The 17,328-nt window shown below is 36.3% G+C and overlaps 1 protein-coding gene and 1 pseudogene across 1 annotated transcript; both read right to left on the reverse strand.

The window, feature by feature from the left end:
- Positions 1–82: 82 nt before the first annotated feature.
- Positions 83–1,821, reverse strand: LOC113081862 (GTPase IMAP family member 7-like; annotated as a pseudogene).
- Positions 1,822–3,985: 2,164 nt separating this feature from the next.
- LOC113081859 (uncharacterized) lies at positions 3,986–15,480 on the reverse strand. The gene is made up of 15 exons (XM_026253760.1): positions 15,316–15,480; positions 14,436–14,708; positions 14,061–14,348; positions 13,715–13,993; positions 13,483–13,521; positions 13,335–13,403; positions 9,074–9,346; positions 8,699–8,986; positions 8,353–8,631; positions 8,121–8,159; positions 7,973–8,041; positions 6,442–6,714; positions 4,973–5,260; positions 4,601–4,885; positions 3,986–4,491 (listed from the first exon to the last, which is right to left on the reverse strand). Exons 1-15 carry the CDS (start codon positions 15,395–15,397, stop codon positions 4,475–4,477), a joined length of 2,841 nt encoding a protein of 946 aa, XP_026109545.1. The 5' UTR covers positions 15,398–15,480; the 3' UTR covers positions 3,986–4,474.
- Between the last annotated feature and the right edge of the window lie 1,848 nt (positions 15,481–17,328).

A 17,328-nucleotide genomic window follows, 5' to 3' on the forward strand; every position in this document is an offset into this window, starting at 1 on the left:
TGCTTGTCACGGCTCTTAATTTCCTCATTCTCTATTAATTCATCAAGTGAATCCGACATTCATGATAATTAAACCGATGTTATCATTCAAGCAGCCATAAAAATCTATAAATATGGCGTATGGCGGTGTCAGCCTGCAGCAGGATTTCAGCGGTGTAATGTGCTCCTGCATTACGCTTCATCAGCAGATCGACCTTCTTCAGCAGCTCGGTGACCTGTGACCTCCCCTCAAGACATTTAGTCAAGACACATTTCTGTAATGATCCTCACAATACACACCATTTCAAAGCAGCTTCTTATTAATGTTATCAGATTACATCTGTGTGACAAAATAGTAAAAAAAATTGCGTTGATACTATCAATCAATCATGGAGTTGAGATTCTTATCTCGCACAATTCTGAGTTTGTCACATTTTTAGTTTTATATATATATATATATATATATATATATATATATATATAAAATTATGAATTCACAGAATTCTTAGTTTCTCTCAAAATTCTGTTTAGATCTTGCATTTCCGAGTAGTTTTTATAAAATATCAAGTTCATATTGCAAATCTGGGTTTATTCCACTATCCTGTCTCGAAAGTCTGAGTTTCTCACAATTCTGAATTATCTTGAAATTCTGAGTTTATCCTGTGTCACAATTAGGTTTGTCTTGCAAATCTGGGTTAACGTCTCACAATTCTTAGTTTGTCTCACTATTATGTCTATAGTTTTTTTCACAATTCTCTCGCAATTCTGAGTTTGTTTTGCAATGGTTTCTCACATTTCTGAGTTTTTTTTAAAATTGCAAGTTTATAGCGCAATTCAGCATTTTTTAAAATCCAGAGTTGGGAGATAAAATGTTGCAAATACAATAATTCATTCAATATGTGTCCCTTCCTTTAGTGTTGCCGAACACGTGATAACCGCCCGCGCAGCTGCACGCAAACTCCCATAATTCCTCGCTCTCCTTCAGGAAGTCCCCAGCGGCCGCGTGTTTTGCTCCGAGCGTGTCATCGTGGTCAGGACGACGGTGAAACCAAGCGCTTGCGGTCCGAATGCAGCACTAATCCAGTCCAGAGCGGCGCTGCGCCCACAGGACCAGGAGGAACGCGTGCGGTCTGGGCACACTAAACTCCACGCGCAACTCATCCGGGCTCAGACAGGTGTGGAAGAACCCTGGGGTGTCAGTCACACGCAGGCTCCGCCCATCTACCACGCCCTCTGATCGCTGGCAGCGTTTGGTCACGGACACGGGCGACCCAGAACCGTGTTTCCAGATGAACTCCGGCCTGAACCCGTCTGACCCCTCGGAGGAACCGCCTGAACACACGAAACGTGAGTATATTGTAGTTGATATAAAATGTTTTTAATATAAGAGTGTTTTCATGAATATTCTGCAGGTCTCCACACAACTAAAGCTTATAAAGTAAATAATAGCCGATTAATAAAAAATTCAATAAAAAGTACTATTATTAAATGTATAGTCAAAGTAAACTAATAAAATAAATGCATATGAATACAAAAACATACACCTATAACACATTCATACACACAACATAATAAACATGGGTAAATACAATACATTTATAGAAATAAGATTTTCACACAGATTAACAAAATAACAGCAGGGTATTTTAGAGCATATAGTTCTCAATAAGACATTTATAGTAATTCCTTATAGAATAGATCAGTCCTGCGTGAGCTGAAAATGAACGTAAGCTAATTAACACAAGTCCGTGTCCCGGAGCTCTGATCATTTGACTGTGACTTTGGATTACTTCAGTGTTTCTGTTCATTCACCAGCAGCTGGAGACTCAGCTTTCTCCGTCATATTCCCGAACATGACTGAGGCTTACTGAGACAAACACACAGGACTCAGAACACATCCAGAAACACATGCATTTACCCAGAAATAAAGCATCTAAAGGTGAATCGATACACGCTTATAAGACTACTGTATTTGAATAGGTAATATGAGAGTGAGGAGTCACGTGTTGATTTGGGAGGAGTCTGACCCGGTTGGCCATGATGGCAGGATACAATATCGGTTGCCAGGGGCGATGCCTTCAGAACTTCACAGATGCGCGACTAAACATTTCAGAGCTCTTTAATTTTTGCGCTTTTATTATTTATTATTTCTAGACGGGACAGAGATGGATCTATGAATACGAGAAAGAAAAGGAAGAAAGTAAAGTAATACAAAAGGATAACGTGAAAGAAAAGGGTGTGTGTGATCAGGGTTGGAGCTGAACTCTACAGGACAATCGATCTCTAGGCTAATCTTTCAAGTGCATTTGATTTCAAATGTGTCCTGGAAGGGTAATTATTTAATAAAACTAATTTCTGCTAATAATCACAGAGAAAAACACTTAAAACCTGTATATTTATGCATTTAACAAAAATAAGATACAAATAAACTTAAATCTTTGTTTTCAATTGAATTGTATAAATACAGATGAATGATGCTGCAGGGTTTCTATAAACAATTAAAAAAATGCATATATATCACAACAGACTATCGACAGAACAAGGTTCATTTGAACATTGTTCATAGTTTTATATGGTTATTCACACAAACAACTTAAATATATCTAAAGTCAAACTTGGCCTAGAAAAATCAGTTTAATTTGATCAAAACACATCTATTCCCGTCATTAAGACCAACTCTTTTAATAACACAGATGGAGAGGCTGTCAGCGGGTGGGTGTTTTCTAAATTTATCAAGCATGCATACGAGGACACACAATTATAGCTACTAAAAGAGTTAGAATTTATAGTTAGCATTAAATTGGACAATTAATTTAACATTAACAGAATTAAACTACCACAATCCATCTGTTCTGTAGCCCATGATAGTGCTCAGACATCACATGCTTCTTGTAATTTTCATGAAGGTGGTGTTTGATCTCACAGCCGTACAGACAAAATCTTTTACTGGTTAAAGATCTAGAGAGAGAAAGGTTGAGACTAATGAGGGTTGATCACTATTGTTACAGTATAACTGTACGTGTCCTGTTTTCATCCAGGGCAGTCTTTGTCTCCTGTGTCTCGAGTGGTTGTCAAGATGACTCCATTAAACGGACACATTCTCATCTCATCTCCCACCACACCGGCGAAAAATGACAATAAACTTTGTCTTGCTCACACACACATTCAAACTCGAACTGCGATGTCTCTACTGGAACTGTTTCTTTTTTCATTTCTCCAGACAGTAGCTGAAAGAAGCTCTGTGAATAATTAAATCATTGATTAAATTACCTTTGACATTCGGTAGCAAAAGGAAATGGAACAACAGTCCCACGGGCCGGACACATCTGTGTAAGCACATACAGTGCTCATGATGGGAAATGGCTCGCTGAAACGTGAACAGGAAGTGTCTTTAATGCTTAGCAGTTGGAGATAGAACACTGCTTCTCTGACACAAACACTGGTTGTTCTTGTATGATAAATATGCAATAGTCTCGCCAGGCCCATGAGCAGCAGTTATTACGGTACATGAGTTTAATTCAGCCATCCTGACCTACAGTGCATGAGTGTTTCAACTAATGGTGCTTTTACATCCCAGTCATGGCAGTTCAATGGAAAGACAGTTTGTTCATTAAATGTCAGTTTTCCACAAAACATATTACATATTATTTGCAATGAGGGATGCTACAGTGACACCTCTGTTTATTCAGCCATTGTTGTTTCCACTGGAAGTTCTTCCATATTCAGATACCCTTAAGTGTAAATAGGTCTACGTGGTTTCAACCAATAAGAAAACAATGTGGTGATGCCAAGATGCGGACGTGGTGAAGCAAGCAATATATTTAGTTTTTGGCAGTCAGTGAAACGCATCTTGCACAGTGGTTTATTGCTGTTAGAACAGAAATCAGTATGAGCAACAGTTCAGTATTGAAACTGTTGAAACCAGACGGTCAAAAACAGACCAAAAAGAAAATGTATTTCTAAATTGTTTAATGAAAAATCGCACATTATAAGTGAACTATTTATTATAAAAAAATGCAGTTCATGATCCTTTCAAAGAAACAGGGATTTCTTTGGTGATCAAAATTAAAATGGAATTACAAATAAACATGATTAACACTGTCAGTATATACAGTATTTACATGCACTACTCTTTGACAATCCGAATAAATACAATCCTGTTTCAGATTGTGAAAATTCTGCTTATATAAGCCTTAAGCTTTGCAATCTATTTCACATATTTGTTTACATGTGCAATATATTTATTCTGATCAACAAGTCAGTGCATGCACAGTGCATCTATTCAGATTAATGATAATGGAGCTACATGAGTAATAATATTTTTTTATGATTATCAATTATTTCGGTGAATATATATGTAGCTTGTGTAAAACAAACTAACAAACAACACAAAAGCATGCTAAAATGATTTAAAGTAGAGGTTAAAAAGCATGCTAATCCAATTTCCACTGCTTCCAGTCACATACTGTTCCAGTGTGAAACAGCTGTATCTCCAATCATGCCGTCACAGCATCTATACAAATGCAAAAAGATAGAAACAAATGGGGATATAACAAGTAAAAACCTTTACAACTTTTCTTATCCAATATCAAGTATTTCTTTCTCTACACAGCTTTAATTACCCCATTGGACAATAACTGGTTCTTTGAAGGTTCTGTGGGACACAAAACAATCATATTCTGCTTTTTCATCCTCATTGATCTCCACACTCTTCCTCAGCTGGAACGTTTCATCATGGTTTGGTCTGATTCCTGTGGATTCAACCTCATTTTCACACAGAGATGTGCGATATTTCCTCATGACCAGTGTCATGTCTTTGGGGTAGAAGCCACTGACTAGACAGGTGAGTTTCAGCTTGGTTTTGTCTCTGGAAGACCTTTTTGCAAAGACATGAACATCTGGAGGAGCTGAAAATAACACAGGAATCAGTTTATCAGCCAGGTTCAACTTCAACAGCTGCAAAACTTAAAACAATTACAAACACATTTACACACAGGTGTTTCTGAGGTGCTCATTTCCATATTCTCTGAATTTGTTGAGCCAGTCCACACACTCTTTCTCCAGGTATCCTTTGGTGTATTGGTTTAGGATCGGCACATTGTCCCATTTTCTCTTGGATGGTATAGCTGCATCAACTGAGGCGACCCACTGAGACTCTTTATCATCAAAAGACAGAAAGTCCACTCCATCAAAGCCGTATTCACTAATGCCTTTGGAAAACTTCACTTCATCTCCCTCCTGCTCAACTTCACAACCGTGTCTCCACTGAAGAACATGAAGCTCTGGAAAGAAATCAAAATGATACCTGCTCAAACAACACATACAACTACATAAAATACCATAAGTGGGACAAGCCTGTGCAAAACTTTATAAATGAAGCAAGCAAATTGTGTGTGTTCAATGACACAACAATTAAATAAAAGAGTGGATCCCCCCCAAACCTTTATGCCTTTCGTATATAATTATTCTATTAAGGAGTTGTACCACCTGCGAAGGACCAACTAGTAAAACTATTCTCGATATGCAAACAAAAAAAAACCTGAACATAAAAATTACATAGCAGGACCAGCAGTCAAACCTGGCCAAACTGTAAAATTCTGTAAATTAGTTTAACAATATTAGACAGCTGTTTAATGCTCCTCACTTCATCTCTACTAATTGCTTTGTTACACACAATATTCTTAGTATTCAATAGCAGATCTGACATGGAAGGCCAATGCCGAACATTGGTCATTACTGAGGTCAAAGTTAAGGAAACTTATTCAAAGCTATTTACATTGGTAAAACTATGGACATCGTCCAGACACACACACACACACACACACACACACACACACACACACACACACACACACATATATATATATATACATCTTTAGACATTTCATGGAAATCATTACTATGAAATTAAAATTAGATTGGTCCCATGATGGAGCCTTGTGGAACCCCTTTGTGCAAGCCAGTTAAGAAGAGTTAGTACAATCAATACACACACACACACTTTTCTTCCTATTTGAGAGATATGACTTTATCCAGTATTACCTCTTCAGAAAAATCATGGTTACCACAGTGTCAAATGCCTTCTTTAGATCTATAAAGACCACTCCAACACAGGTATCTTATCCAGTAAGTATTTATCTTTTTCAACTAAACACAACTGGCTGATTTTGGTGAATAACTAGTATGAAATCCAAACTGTACTCGATTCAAAGAGGTAAATCCATTATTTACAGTAAAGGTTTAGCCACCATTTTTGCACAACCTTAGAAATGAAAACCTTAAATTCTACAACCTTAGATATTATTGGCACAATACTAATAGGCATGTAATTACTCAAATTCGATTTATAACCAGATGTATAAATTTGGATCACTGAAGACACTTTTGAGATAAAGCACCAACTGCTTGCCTAAAGGATAGATTGAACATATGCTGTTTAAACTTCATATTTAATGTTTCTCACCTGATTCATTGTGTCTCATGCGTTTCATCAGAATATCAACATTCACATTAAACCACTGTTCTTTGCTCTTTCTGGACTGGGTGCCTTTTTCCCAGTAATCCTCCTGCATTTTCTCTTTCATCCAGGTCTGTTTGGGAATCTTCCTCTGTTCTTTACTATTGTAAGAGTCGATCTGTCTGTCATCTAGCAGACCCATAGCACTGAACTGATAGATGCCCGGCAGATCCACAGGTTTGGACAGAGCCATGTAAATGTAATACAGCGAGTGCTTCTCTGCAATGAGGAGAAATAAAATGTGAATTAAACAACTATTCACTGGTTTAAATGTGATAAAAGTGCAGGAGAAAGCAGGTCAAACATCATAGGGTGAAGCACATTAAAAAGTCTCAAAATACTTCAGCTACAGAAAGAACCAAATAGAATCTGTTATGATTATCCCAAACACCAAATTCAAGAGCAATCCTAATGCAATCAAACATATCCTCTCAAAAACATATTGTTTGGATTTCAGTCCAAGAAAATAATCCTACAACCCTGTTTATGTAATTCAGGGGGCTAGATAAAACACAATTACAAGCATGAAGCGGTCATTTAAATATTAAGTCATAACCTCTGACTAATGATCAGACTGGAGAGTTTGAGATCGTGGGCTACACATACATCGGCCAGCATGATAACACTCTGAGCAAGGGTGTAAATTTCGTCTAACAGTTGGCGGGGGGACAACATAAAAAAAAAAAAAACTTGGAAGGATACGTATACACAGAGGAAAGCCATACTACTATTAGTGTAGCAGGGAGACCGTGCCAAATTAGACAACTTCAAGATGTTTTGGTTGCCCCGAGACAGTGCTCTGTGTCCATTGTAGATATTACTTATTTGTCCGCGGTTTCCCCTTTGAATTGGGCCTCTTTTTCACTGTTGCCACAGGCTGTTTTTCATGGGAACTGTGGGTAGAAGCTACCCCAATAATATGTATTTTAGCCCCCAAAATGTGATTTTTACCAGGGGACCCCACTCGACACAAGGTTAGCTTGGGCTAGTTTTGAGTAGCAATTGGACAGTTTTTGTTGTTAACACTTGGCAAACCTTTCCGTCAAGCAAGTAATGTTATTATTAACACAGCTGACTCATCAAGAAAACACTGAAATCATGTATTAAAGAGAAAAAAAAAAAACACTTTATGTGCTGGACCAACAAATTCAATCCATGGAGGCCCCATCTCACCATTTGCAGGACATAAAAGATATGTTACAAATGTCTTGTAAACCAAAGGACAAGTCAAGAGGTTTTGTGGAGTCAGTGCCTCTATGCATGAGGGGGAGTGACATGATATTAAGCAGGTGGTTTTAATGTTCTGGATGATCAGTGTATTATATGTCATATGTGATGCACAGAGGCACAGCAGCACATGAGCTTCTGTGAAATGCACGAAAACTTGAGCTCCTTTTGTAAGAAGCCCTGAATCTAAATGAGATTTGTCCTGTGTAGAAACAGAAACACACTGATATTCCTTTTAAAATGGAGTTACCAGTTTGAATGTCTTTCTCCGGAGAGACTGTCACACAGCTGTCTAATGTTTCTCCAGCTTTCTCTCGTCCTGTTGGAGAAATAGTGCAATGTCACATGGATGCGGTTTGAATCTACTTGAAATTTGCTGGAAAATAACAAAGACATACCAGTAGATGCTTCAGCGATCAACGGTTCAGTAACTTGTCCTGGAAAACCATGATAATATCAAGCATAGAGCTATTCTCAGATATAATATTTAATCTCAATGTGTCAGGTCACATAATATTTCATACAGATGAGTAAAGATGGAGAACTATTTGAATATTCTGAATGAAATCAGAGCAAGTCGTTACGATGCTTGAGCATTAATGACTGAATTAACGCTTTCAGTTAACCTACCCAGTTTCAAGATAATTGATTTGAAGGTTCTGTGGGACACAAAACAATCATATTCATCTTTTTCATCCTCATTGATCTCCACACTCTTCCTCAGCTGGAAAGTCCCATCATGGTTTGGTCTGATTCCTGTGGATTTAACCTCATCTTCACACACTGATGTGTGATTTTTCCTAACAGTCATCGTCACGTCTTTAGAGTAGAAACCAGTGGCCAGACAGGTGAGTTTCAGCTTGGATTCATCACTGGATTTCCTTGCAAACACACGAACATCTGGAGGAGCTGAAAACACAGGAGTTGGTTTATCAATCATATAAACAACAAATACTAATAGTGAACATTTACTCACCAGCTTTTCTCTGCTCCTCGTCTGCATAGTCTCTGAATTTGTTGAGCCAGTCCACACACTCTTTCTCCAGGTATCCTTTGGTGTATTGGTTTAGGATCGGCACACTGTCCCATTTTCTCTTGGATGGTAGAGCTGCATCAACAGGAGCGACCCACTGAGACTCTTTATCATCAAAAGACAGGAAGTTTTCTCCATCAAAGCCGTATTCACTAATGCCTTTGGAAAACTTCACTTCATCTCCTTGTTTCTCAATTTCACAACCGTGTCTCCACTGAAGAACATGAAGATCTGAAATGGAGACAGAATGTCTGTGAGATGAATATATAAATGAAATGATAGTGTATCTGCAGGTTAATATGTGTGAATGTTTCTCACCTGATTCATTGTGTCTCATACGTTTCATCAGAATATCAACATTCACATTAAACCACTGTTCTTTGCTCTTTCTGGACTGGGTGCCTTTTTCCCAGTAATCCTCCTGCATTTTCTCTTTCATCCAGGTCTGTCTGGGAATCTTCCTCTGTTCTTTACTATTGTAAGAGTCGATCTGTCTGTCATCTAGCAGACCCATAGCACTGAACTGATAGATGCCCGGCAGATCCACAGGTTTGGACAGAGCCGTGTAAATGTAATACAGCGAGTGCTTCTCTGCAATGAGGAGAAATAAAATGTGAATTAAACAAATATTCACTGGTTTAAATGTGATAAAAGTGCAGGAGAAAGCAGGTCAAACATCATAGGGTGAAGCACATTAAAAAGTCTCAAAATACTTCAGCTACAGAAAGAACCAAATAGAATCTGTTATGATTATCCCAAACACCAAATTCAAGAGCAATCCTAATGCAATCAAACATATCCTCTCAAAAACATATTGTTTGGATTTCAGTCCAAGAAAATAATCCTACAACCCTGTTTATGAAAATCTTATTATAAAGTCTTGACTTGAAAACAGAAGTAAATAGATAATAAGGATTATATATATATATATATATATATGTTTATGTATGTATATGTATATATATGTGTATATATATATATATATATATATATGTATATATATATGTATATAAGTATGTGTATGTGTGTGTGTATATATATATATATATATATATATATATATATATATATATATATATATATATATATATATACAGTGGGGATCGAAAGTTTGGGCATCCCTTGCAGAATCTGTGAAAATATGAGTAATTTTCAAACAATAAGAGAGATCATACTAAATGCATGTTATTTTTTTATTTAGTACTGTCCTGAGTAAGATATTGTGCATAAAAGATATTAACATTTATTCCACAAGACAAAAAAAATGCTGAAATTATTAAAATAACCCCCTCAAAAGTTTGGGAACCCTTGGTTCTTAATACTGTGTTCTGTTACCTGATGATCCTCGACTGTCTTTCTGTTTTGTGATGGTTGTGCATGAGTCCCTTGTTTGTTCTGAACAGTTAAACTGAGCAGCGTTCTTCAGAAAAATCTTTAAGCTCCTGCAGATTCTTCAGTTTTCCAGCATCTTTGCATATTTGAATCCTTTCCAGCAGTGACTGTATGATTCTGAGATGCATCTTATCACACTGAGGACATTTGAAGGACTCAAACACAACTATTGAAAAAGATTCAAACATTCACTGATGCTCCAGAAGGAAACAAGATGCATTAAGAGCTGGGGGGTGAAAACTTTTGCAATTTGAAGATCGAGGTAAATTGTACTTAATTTGTGTACCGGGAAACATACAAGTATCTTCTGTTGCTTACGAAGGGCAGAACTAAATGGAAAAAAATTATATTTCAACAAAATAAGACAAATTTGGCCATCTTCATCGTGTTCAAAAGTTTTCACCCCCCAGCTCTTAATGCATCTTGTTTCCTTCTGGAGCATCAGTGAATGTTTGAATCTTTTTAAATAGATTTTTCTGAAGAACGCTGCTCAGTTTAACTGTTCAGAACAAACAAGGGACTCATGCTCAACCATCACAAAACAGAAAGACAGTCGAGGATCATCAGGTAACAGAACACAGTACTAAGAACCAAGGGTTCCCAAACTTTTGAGGGGGTTATTTTAATAATTTCAGCATTTTTTTTGTCTTGTGGAATAAATGTTAATATCTTTTATGCACAATATCTTACTCAGGACAGTACTAAATAAAATATAACATGCATTTAGTATGATCTCTCTTATTTTTTGAAAATTACTCATATTTTCACAGATTCTGCAAGGGGTGCCCAAACTTTCGAGCCCCACTGTATGTATATGTATGTATATATGTATATGTATATATATATATATATATATATATATATATATATATATATATATATATATATATATATATATATATATATATATAATATATATATATATATATACACACATACAAATATACATATATTTATATATATATATATATATATATATATATATATATATATATATATATATATATATATATATATATATACACACTTATATATACATATACATACAGTAAACACACACACACACACACTCATATATATATATATATATAATCCTTATTATCTATTTACTTCTGTTGGTATCGTGTTAATTTAGTGTATGAGGATATACCGGTATTAGTGATAACCGCAATATTTAAAATGAACAGTTCTCTTCTGATGACACCACATGTAAATACTTGGTAACAGTACCTGGTTGAGTGCCCAGGTGGCAGTATCGTGCCTTAACTCTGACAGAGAGCTGTGTTTATCAGAGTGAGTTGTTATTATTTTACTAGTCATAGACTGGGAAATATGATATAACCTATTAACAGCGGTTTTCTGTGTTCATAAACTGTACTTAAGTAAAGGGTGATTATTTTAATAAGTACCGCGTTTTCTTTACTCGTCTTATTTTTGTATTTGCAATCAATACGGTCTGTGCGTAGTAACACTTCATTTCTTTCTTTGTTCAAATCCACGAACAGTTACACGATTAAAACGGATCTTGAAAAACTGAGCGACCACATTGCTACATTAAACTCTGTAAAATGTTAAGTTGGTCACAGTGCCATGCACTTAATGCCTCATCTGTGGTCATTCTTCAATAAGGTTCATTAGTTAACATTAGTTAATTACATAAGTTAACATATATAGATAACATTAATAATAATTAACAATATTTCCACAGCATTTATTAATCTTCGTTCATGTTAATTTCAGCATTTACTAATGCATTGTTAAAATCAGAAGTTGTGTTTGTAAACATTAATGTACTATGAACATGAACATTGAATAATTCGATTTTAATTAACATTAGCAAAGATTAATAAATTGTGTAATAAATGTATTGTTCATCGTTCATTCATGTTTGTTAAACATTAATGTTAACAAATGGCATCTTATTTTAAAGTGTTACCATTTATATTTATTCATCATACTGTTGAACTTGACAGTATTTTCTCTCTTGTTATTTCATAAGAGCTTCAAAGAAGACAGAGAAAGCCAGAGTCTTGTGCCCTGCGTTTATCAGTATCAATATTAGGCTCGTTGGGTGAAAAAGAAAAACTCAATAAACAAAGTAAAAAATAATTTGACTGATATCTTCCCCACCCCAAGGTTTCTATAGATATCACGATATATCGAGATCGTGAATTCTTATGGCCACAATAACCGTGATATGAAAAATCTAATATCGTGATAGCCCTAGTATATATGTATATGTAAAGTTCTATAGTAGGTGTTTTTTTTTCCATCATCATATTTGAGGAAGGGGTGCTCAACAATACAATCCTGCTCAGGACACACATTTGGCCAGCAGCGACCCTGAAGATGTTGTTATACACTTCTCTGGGAATGTGTGCTCTACTACACACACACGCACACACACACACACACACACACACTCACTCACACTCACACACACACTCACACACACACACACACACACACACACACTCACTCACTCACACTCTCACACACACACACACACACTCACACACACACACACACACACACACACACACACACACACACACACACACACACACACACACACACACTGAAGCACGCATGGTGTTTTCAGCTCTTCACTATACTGACGCATGATGTAGGCTACACATGTGGACATTACTACACAGTACTACAACCTGTCAAAATAAAATCTCTGTATAACTTGAAGAAATTCAAACAGAAATATAGTACTATTGCACAGTAGAGTATGCTATACTTCAAGTATTAGCATATTTGATATGCTATACTTCCTATTAGCTAATAATAATAGTTAATTAAAAAACACAGAAACTCTTTCTACAACCCACCAAAATAAAAGTTTGGTCTAACTCAAAGAAGTTATGTAAGAAATTGCACAGTAAAATATACTTAACATTTTTTTTACTAAAACATTATTTTATGTTACCCCATCAATATTTTCTAGATCCGCCCCTGCATGAGGGGGGGGGGGGGGGTGACATGATATTAAGCAGGTGGTTTTAATGTTCTGGATGATCAGTGTATTATATGTATGTGATGCACAGAGGCACAGCAGCACATGAGCTTCTGTGAAATGCATGAAAACTTGAGCTCCTTTTGTAAGAAGCCCTGAATCTAAATGAGATTTGTCCTGTGTAGAAACAGAAACACACTGATATTCCTTTTAAAATGGAGTTACCAGTTTGAATGACTTTCTCCGGAGAGACTGTCACACAGCTGTCTAATGTTTCTCCAGCTTTCTCTCGTCCTGTTGGAGAAATAGTGCAATGTCACATCGATGCGGTTTGAATCTACTTGAAATTTGCTGGAAAATAACAAAGACATACCAGTAGATGCTTCAGCGATCAACGGTTCAGTAACTTGTCCTGGAAAACCATGATAATATCAAGCATAGAGCTATTCTCAGATATAATATTTAATCTCAATGTGTCAGGTCACATAATATTTCATACAGATGAGTAAAGATGGAGAACTATTTGAATATTCTGAATGAAATCAGAGCAAGTCGTTACGATGCTTGAGCATTAATGACTGAATTAACGCTTTCAGTTAACCTACCCAGTTTCAAGATAATTGATTTGAAGGTTCTGTGGGACACAAAACAATCATATTCATCTTTTTCATCCTCATTGATCTCCACACTCTTCCTCAGCTGGAAAGTCCCATCATGGTTTGGTCTGATTCCTGTGGATTTAACCTCATCTTCACACACTGATGTGTGATTTTTCCTAACAGTCATCGTCACGTCTTTAGAGTAGAAACCAGTGGCCAGACAGGTGAGTTTCAGCTTGGATTCATCACTGGATTTCCTTGCAAACACATGAACATCTGGAGGAGCTGAAAACACAGGAGTTGGTTTATCAATCATATAAACAACAAATACTAATAGTGAACATTTACTCACCAGCTTTTCTCTGCTCCTCGTCTGCATAGTCTCTGAATTTGTTGAGCCAGTCCACACACTCTTTCTCCAGGTATCCTTTGGTGTATTGGTTTAGGATCGGCACACTGTCCCATTTTCTCTTGGATGGTAGAGCTGCATCAACAGGAGCGACCCACTGAGACTCTTTATCATCAAAAGACAGAAAGTTTACTCCATCAAAGCCGTATTCACTAATGCCTTTGGAAAACTTCACTTCATCTCCTTGTTTCTCAATTTCACAACCGTGTCTCCACTGAAGAACATGAAGATCTGAAATGGAGACAGAATGTCTGTGAGATGAATATATAAATGAAATGATAGTGTATCTGCAGGTTAATATGTGTGAATGTTTCTCACCTGATTCATTGTGTCTCATGCGTTTCATCAGAATATCAACATTCACATTAAACCACTGTTCTTTGCTCTTTCTGGACTGGGTGCCTTTTTCCCAGTAATCCTCCTGCATTTTCTCTTTCATCCAGGTCTGTCTGGGAATCTTCCTCTGTTCTTTACTATTGTAAGAGTCGATCTGTCTGTCATCTAGCAGACCCATAGCACTGAACTGATAGATGCCCGGCAGATCCACAGGTTTGGAAAGAGCTGTGTAAATGTAATACAGCGAGTGCTTCTCTGCAGTGAGGAGAAATAAAATGTGAATTAAACAACTATTCACTGGTTTGCGATTAGTTTAATGTAATTTTTTTATGTAATGTAAATTGTATTTTTGTGTGCTGGTCTTTCTGTAAATTCAGTTGTCCTTAGGGGAGATAAAGAAAGAAAGAAAGAATGTGAATGAGAAAGTACAGACTTTTATCATAATACATACATCTGTAATTATCTGAGTCTAGAAAACATTCGATATCTGAACCAACGCAATAAAAACACACATATTAAAAAGACAGATATATGGTTATCCAATAGGATCATAGTCTTTGTCAATTAATTTGATGCCCCTAAAACAGTCCTGTTTAATATGTAAACCTCTAATGCTGATCAGTCACATAACGGTGTTGGCAAATGCTGCTGCAGTGTTTATCGAAAGTTAGTTGATATTTTTAGATTTTAAGCAGACAAAACTCGTATTACTTTTATATTTCATAAGCCTATACGATGTTAGCATGCATTTCTCATCACATTTAATTTCTGTCGTTACAAAAACGTCTCAAATCACGACGCGTACTTGTTTGTTACTTTCACTTTCATTCTCTGAGAAACGCAGACACTTTCAATCTTTTACCTGCTCGCAGTGAAGGCAAAGTCCCATAAAGGAGAAGAAAATACAGCCGAGCAAAGATCTTCGTTGTGACATTTGTTCGCATATTGAAACGTCTTTGTGTGTGAATTTAACTAATTATAATTTTCTTAGATCGTTGAACGCAAAGCAGCAGAATTCGAGCTGCAGAAAATAGCGGATGTTTTGACCAGTGAGAAAATACGACGTCGTCGTTGAAATTTGATCTGTGTCTGGGCAGAAAGTGGTGAAGCAACACACAAAAACTGCGGTTTATTTACAGTGATGGATAGTTCAGTGTTCATGAGGACATTTATCAATGATAACCTATATTTGCTATAAAGAAGTCTTCCACAAAGATATAGTTCATTAGATGATGGTTTTATTTGCTGTTAAATATTAGCAAATAACTGATTAATACACACACACACACACAAACCCGATTCCAAAAAAGTTGGGACACTGTACAAATCATGAATAAAAACAGAATGCAATGATATGGAAGTTTCAAATTGCAATATTTTATTCAGAATACAGTTGCAATCAAAATGATTCAACCCCCTTGACTTGCAAGACAATTTGCTGTGGAGGATAACATTTTATGAAATCAATTTAACAAAGGCATCTGTAAAGTATTAGAGAAAGTTTGTTAATACACTTTTGAGTGATTCTGAGAATGGAACATTGATGAATCATGATAAAATTCGAATTGGCTCTAAACATTTATGTTCAAAATTATTCAACCCCCTTTGTGCAGAGTCTTTTATTCTTTAAAATCTCCAATAAACGCTGTCTGTAAGTGTTTAGAAGCTTCTGTCACCTCTCTACTACAGTTTTGGCCCATTCCACACCTGAAAAAGCTTTCAGATCACTGATAATCTTTGGTTTTCACATTGCCACTGCTTTCTTCAAATTCAACCCGATATTTGAAATGAGAATTAAGCCTGGAGACTGATCAGGTCACTCAAGTACATTCTGTGACTGATGCCTGAACCAAGCAGTAGTAGATTTGGATGTGTACTTTGGGATGACTGTCCTGCAGCAAAGTCCATTGATCATCAGCTTCAGTCTTTGCACCAAAGGAATCACAATTCTTGTCAAAATGGCCTGATACTTGAGGGAATCCATGATTTTCACTTCCTTCTACAGTAAAGAAACCCCATAACAGGACTGATCCACCTCCAAGTTTGAGGATGGAGATGGTGTTCTTCTGCTCATGAGCTTTGCCTTTTTTGCAGAAGACATATACCGCTGATCCATGGGTCCAAAAAGTTCCAGTTTGGTCACATCACTCCTTATAACATTCCTCCAGAGCTCCACAAGTCTACACAAATGAATTTTATTAAGTTCAAGTTGTCCTTTGTTCTTCTTGATCAAGAGTGGTATGCTTCAAGATGTCTCAACATGAAGGCCATACTTGTCTAGTGATCTTCTTACACACTGCATTGAAATGGTTTTCCTCCTTTCATTGGGTCATCTTGCAAGTCTTTGGCTGTACATTGCAGATTTTTCTCAGTTGCTCTGATTAAACATTTTATGATATTGTGCTTTTTCTTCCACAACCTCAAAGGTTTTCTGGTTAAACACACTTTAAGCTAAGGAATTAGGCTGAGAACTGTGTCTCTAGGAACTTTCAATGTCTTGGAAATCATCATATAGCCTTAGCCTTTCTAAAGTACTATGATATTTATTCTCTTTAACTTTTGTGAGATCTCTGTTGACATTTTTGCTACTCAACTTCAACACATACATGGGCTAACTGTATGTGTAACGGCTCAAGCTAATTCTGTTTTTAAAAAAGCTTAATTTCTGTTTTGAGACTGTTTAATTCCCCACCATGCAAATAAGTGATTTAAAAACAGCAATGTTGAATAGGGGTTGAATAATTATGACATAGCAGTATTATTAAAAAAATCTTATAACTCAAAAGTATTACATTATATATTGACAATATCACTTTTAATATGCCAGTGAACTGTTATAGATACAATTTTTATTTTATTCTGGATCTTCAGAAAA

The sequence above is a fragment of the Carassius auratus genome, unplaced genomic scaffold (assembly GCF_003368295.1).
Source record: "Carassius auratus strain Wakin unplaced genomic scaffold, ASM336829v1 scaf_tig00035131, whole genome shotgun sequence".
Lineage (NCBI taxonomy): Eukaryota > Metazoa > Chordata > Actinopteri > Cypriniformes > Cyprinidae > Carassius > Carassius auratus.

What these genes read in the sequence shown, in the direction of transcription:
- LOC113081859 (XM_026253760.1), bottom strand. Translation starts at nt 15,397, where the DNA reads ATGCGAACAAATGTCACAACGAAGATCTTTGCTCGGCTGTATTTTCTT. An exon ending in GGAGAAAGTCATTCAAACTG is followed by an intron (nt 9,347 to 13,334) that starts GTAACTCCATTT and finishes TCCTCATTGCAG; the next exon opens with AGAAGCACTCGCTGTATTAC. An exon ending in CGAGGAGCAGAGAAAAGCTG is followed by an intron (nt 8,632 to 8,698) that starts GTGAGTAAATGT and finishes CTGTGTTTTCAG; the next exon opens with CTCCTCCAGATGTTCGTGTG.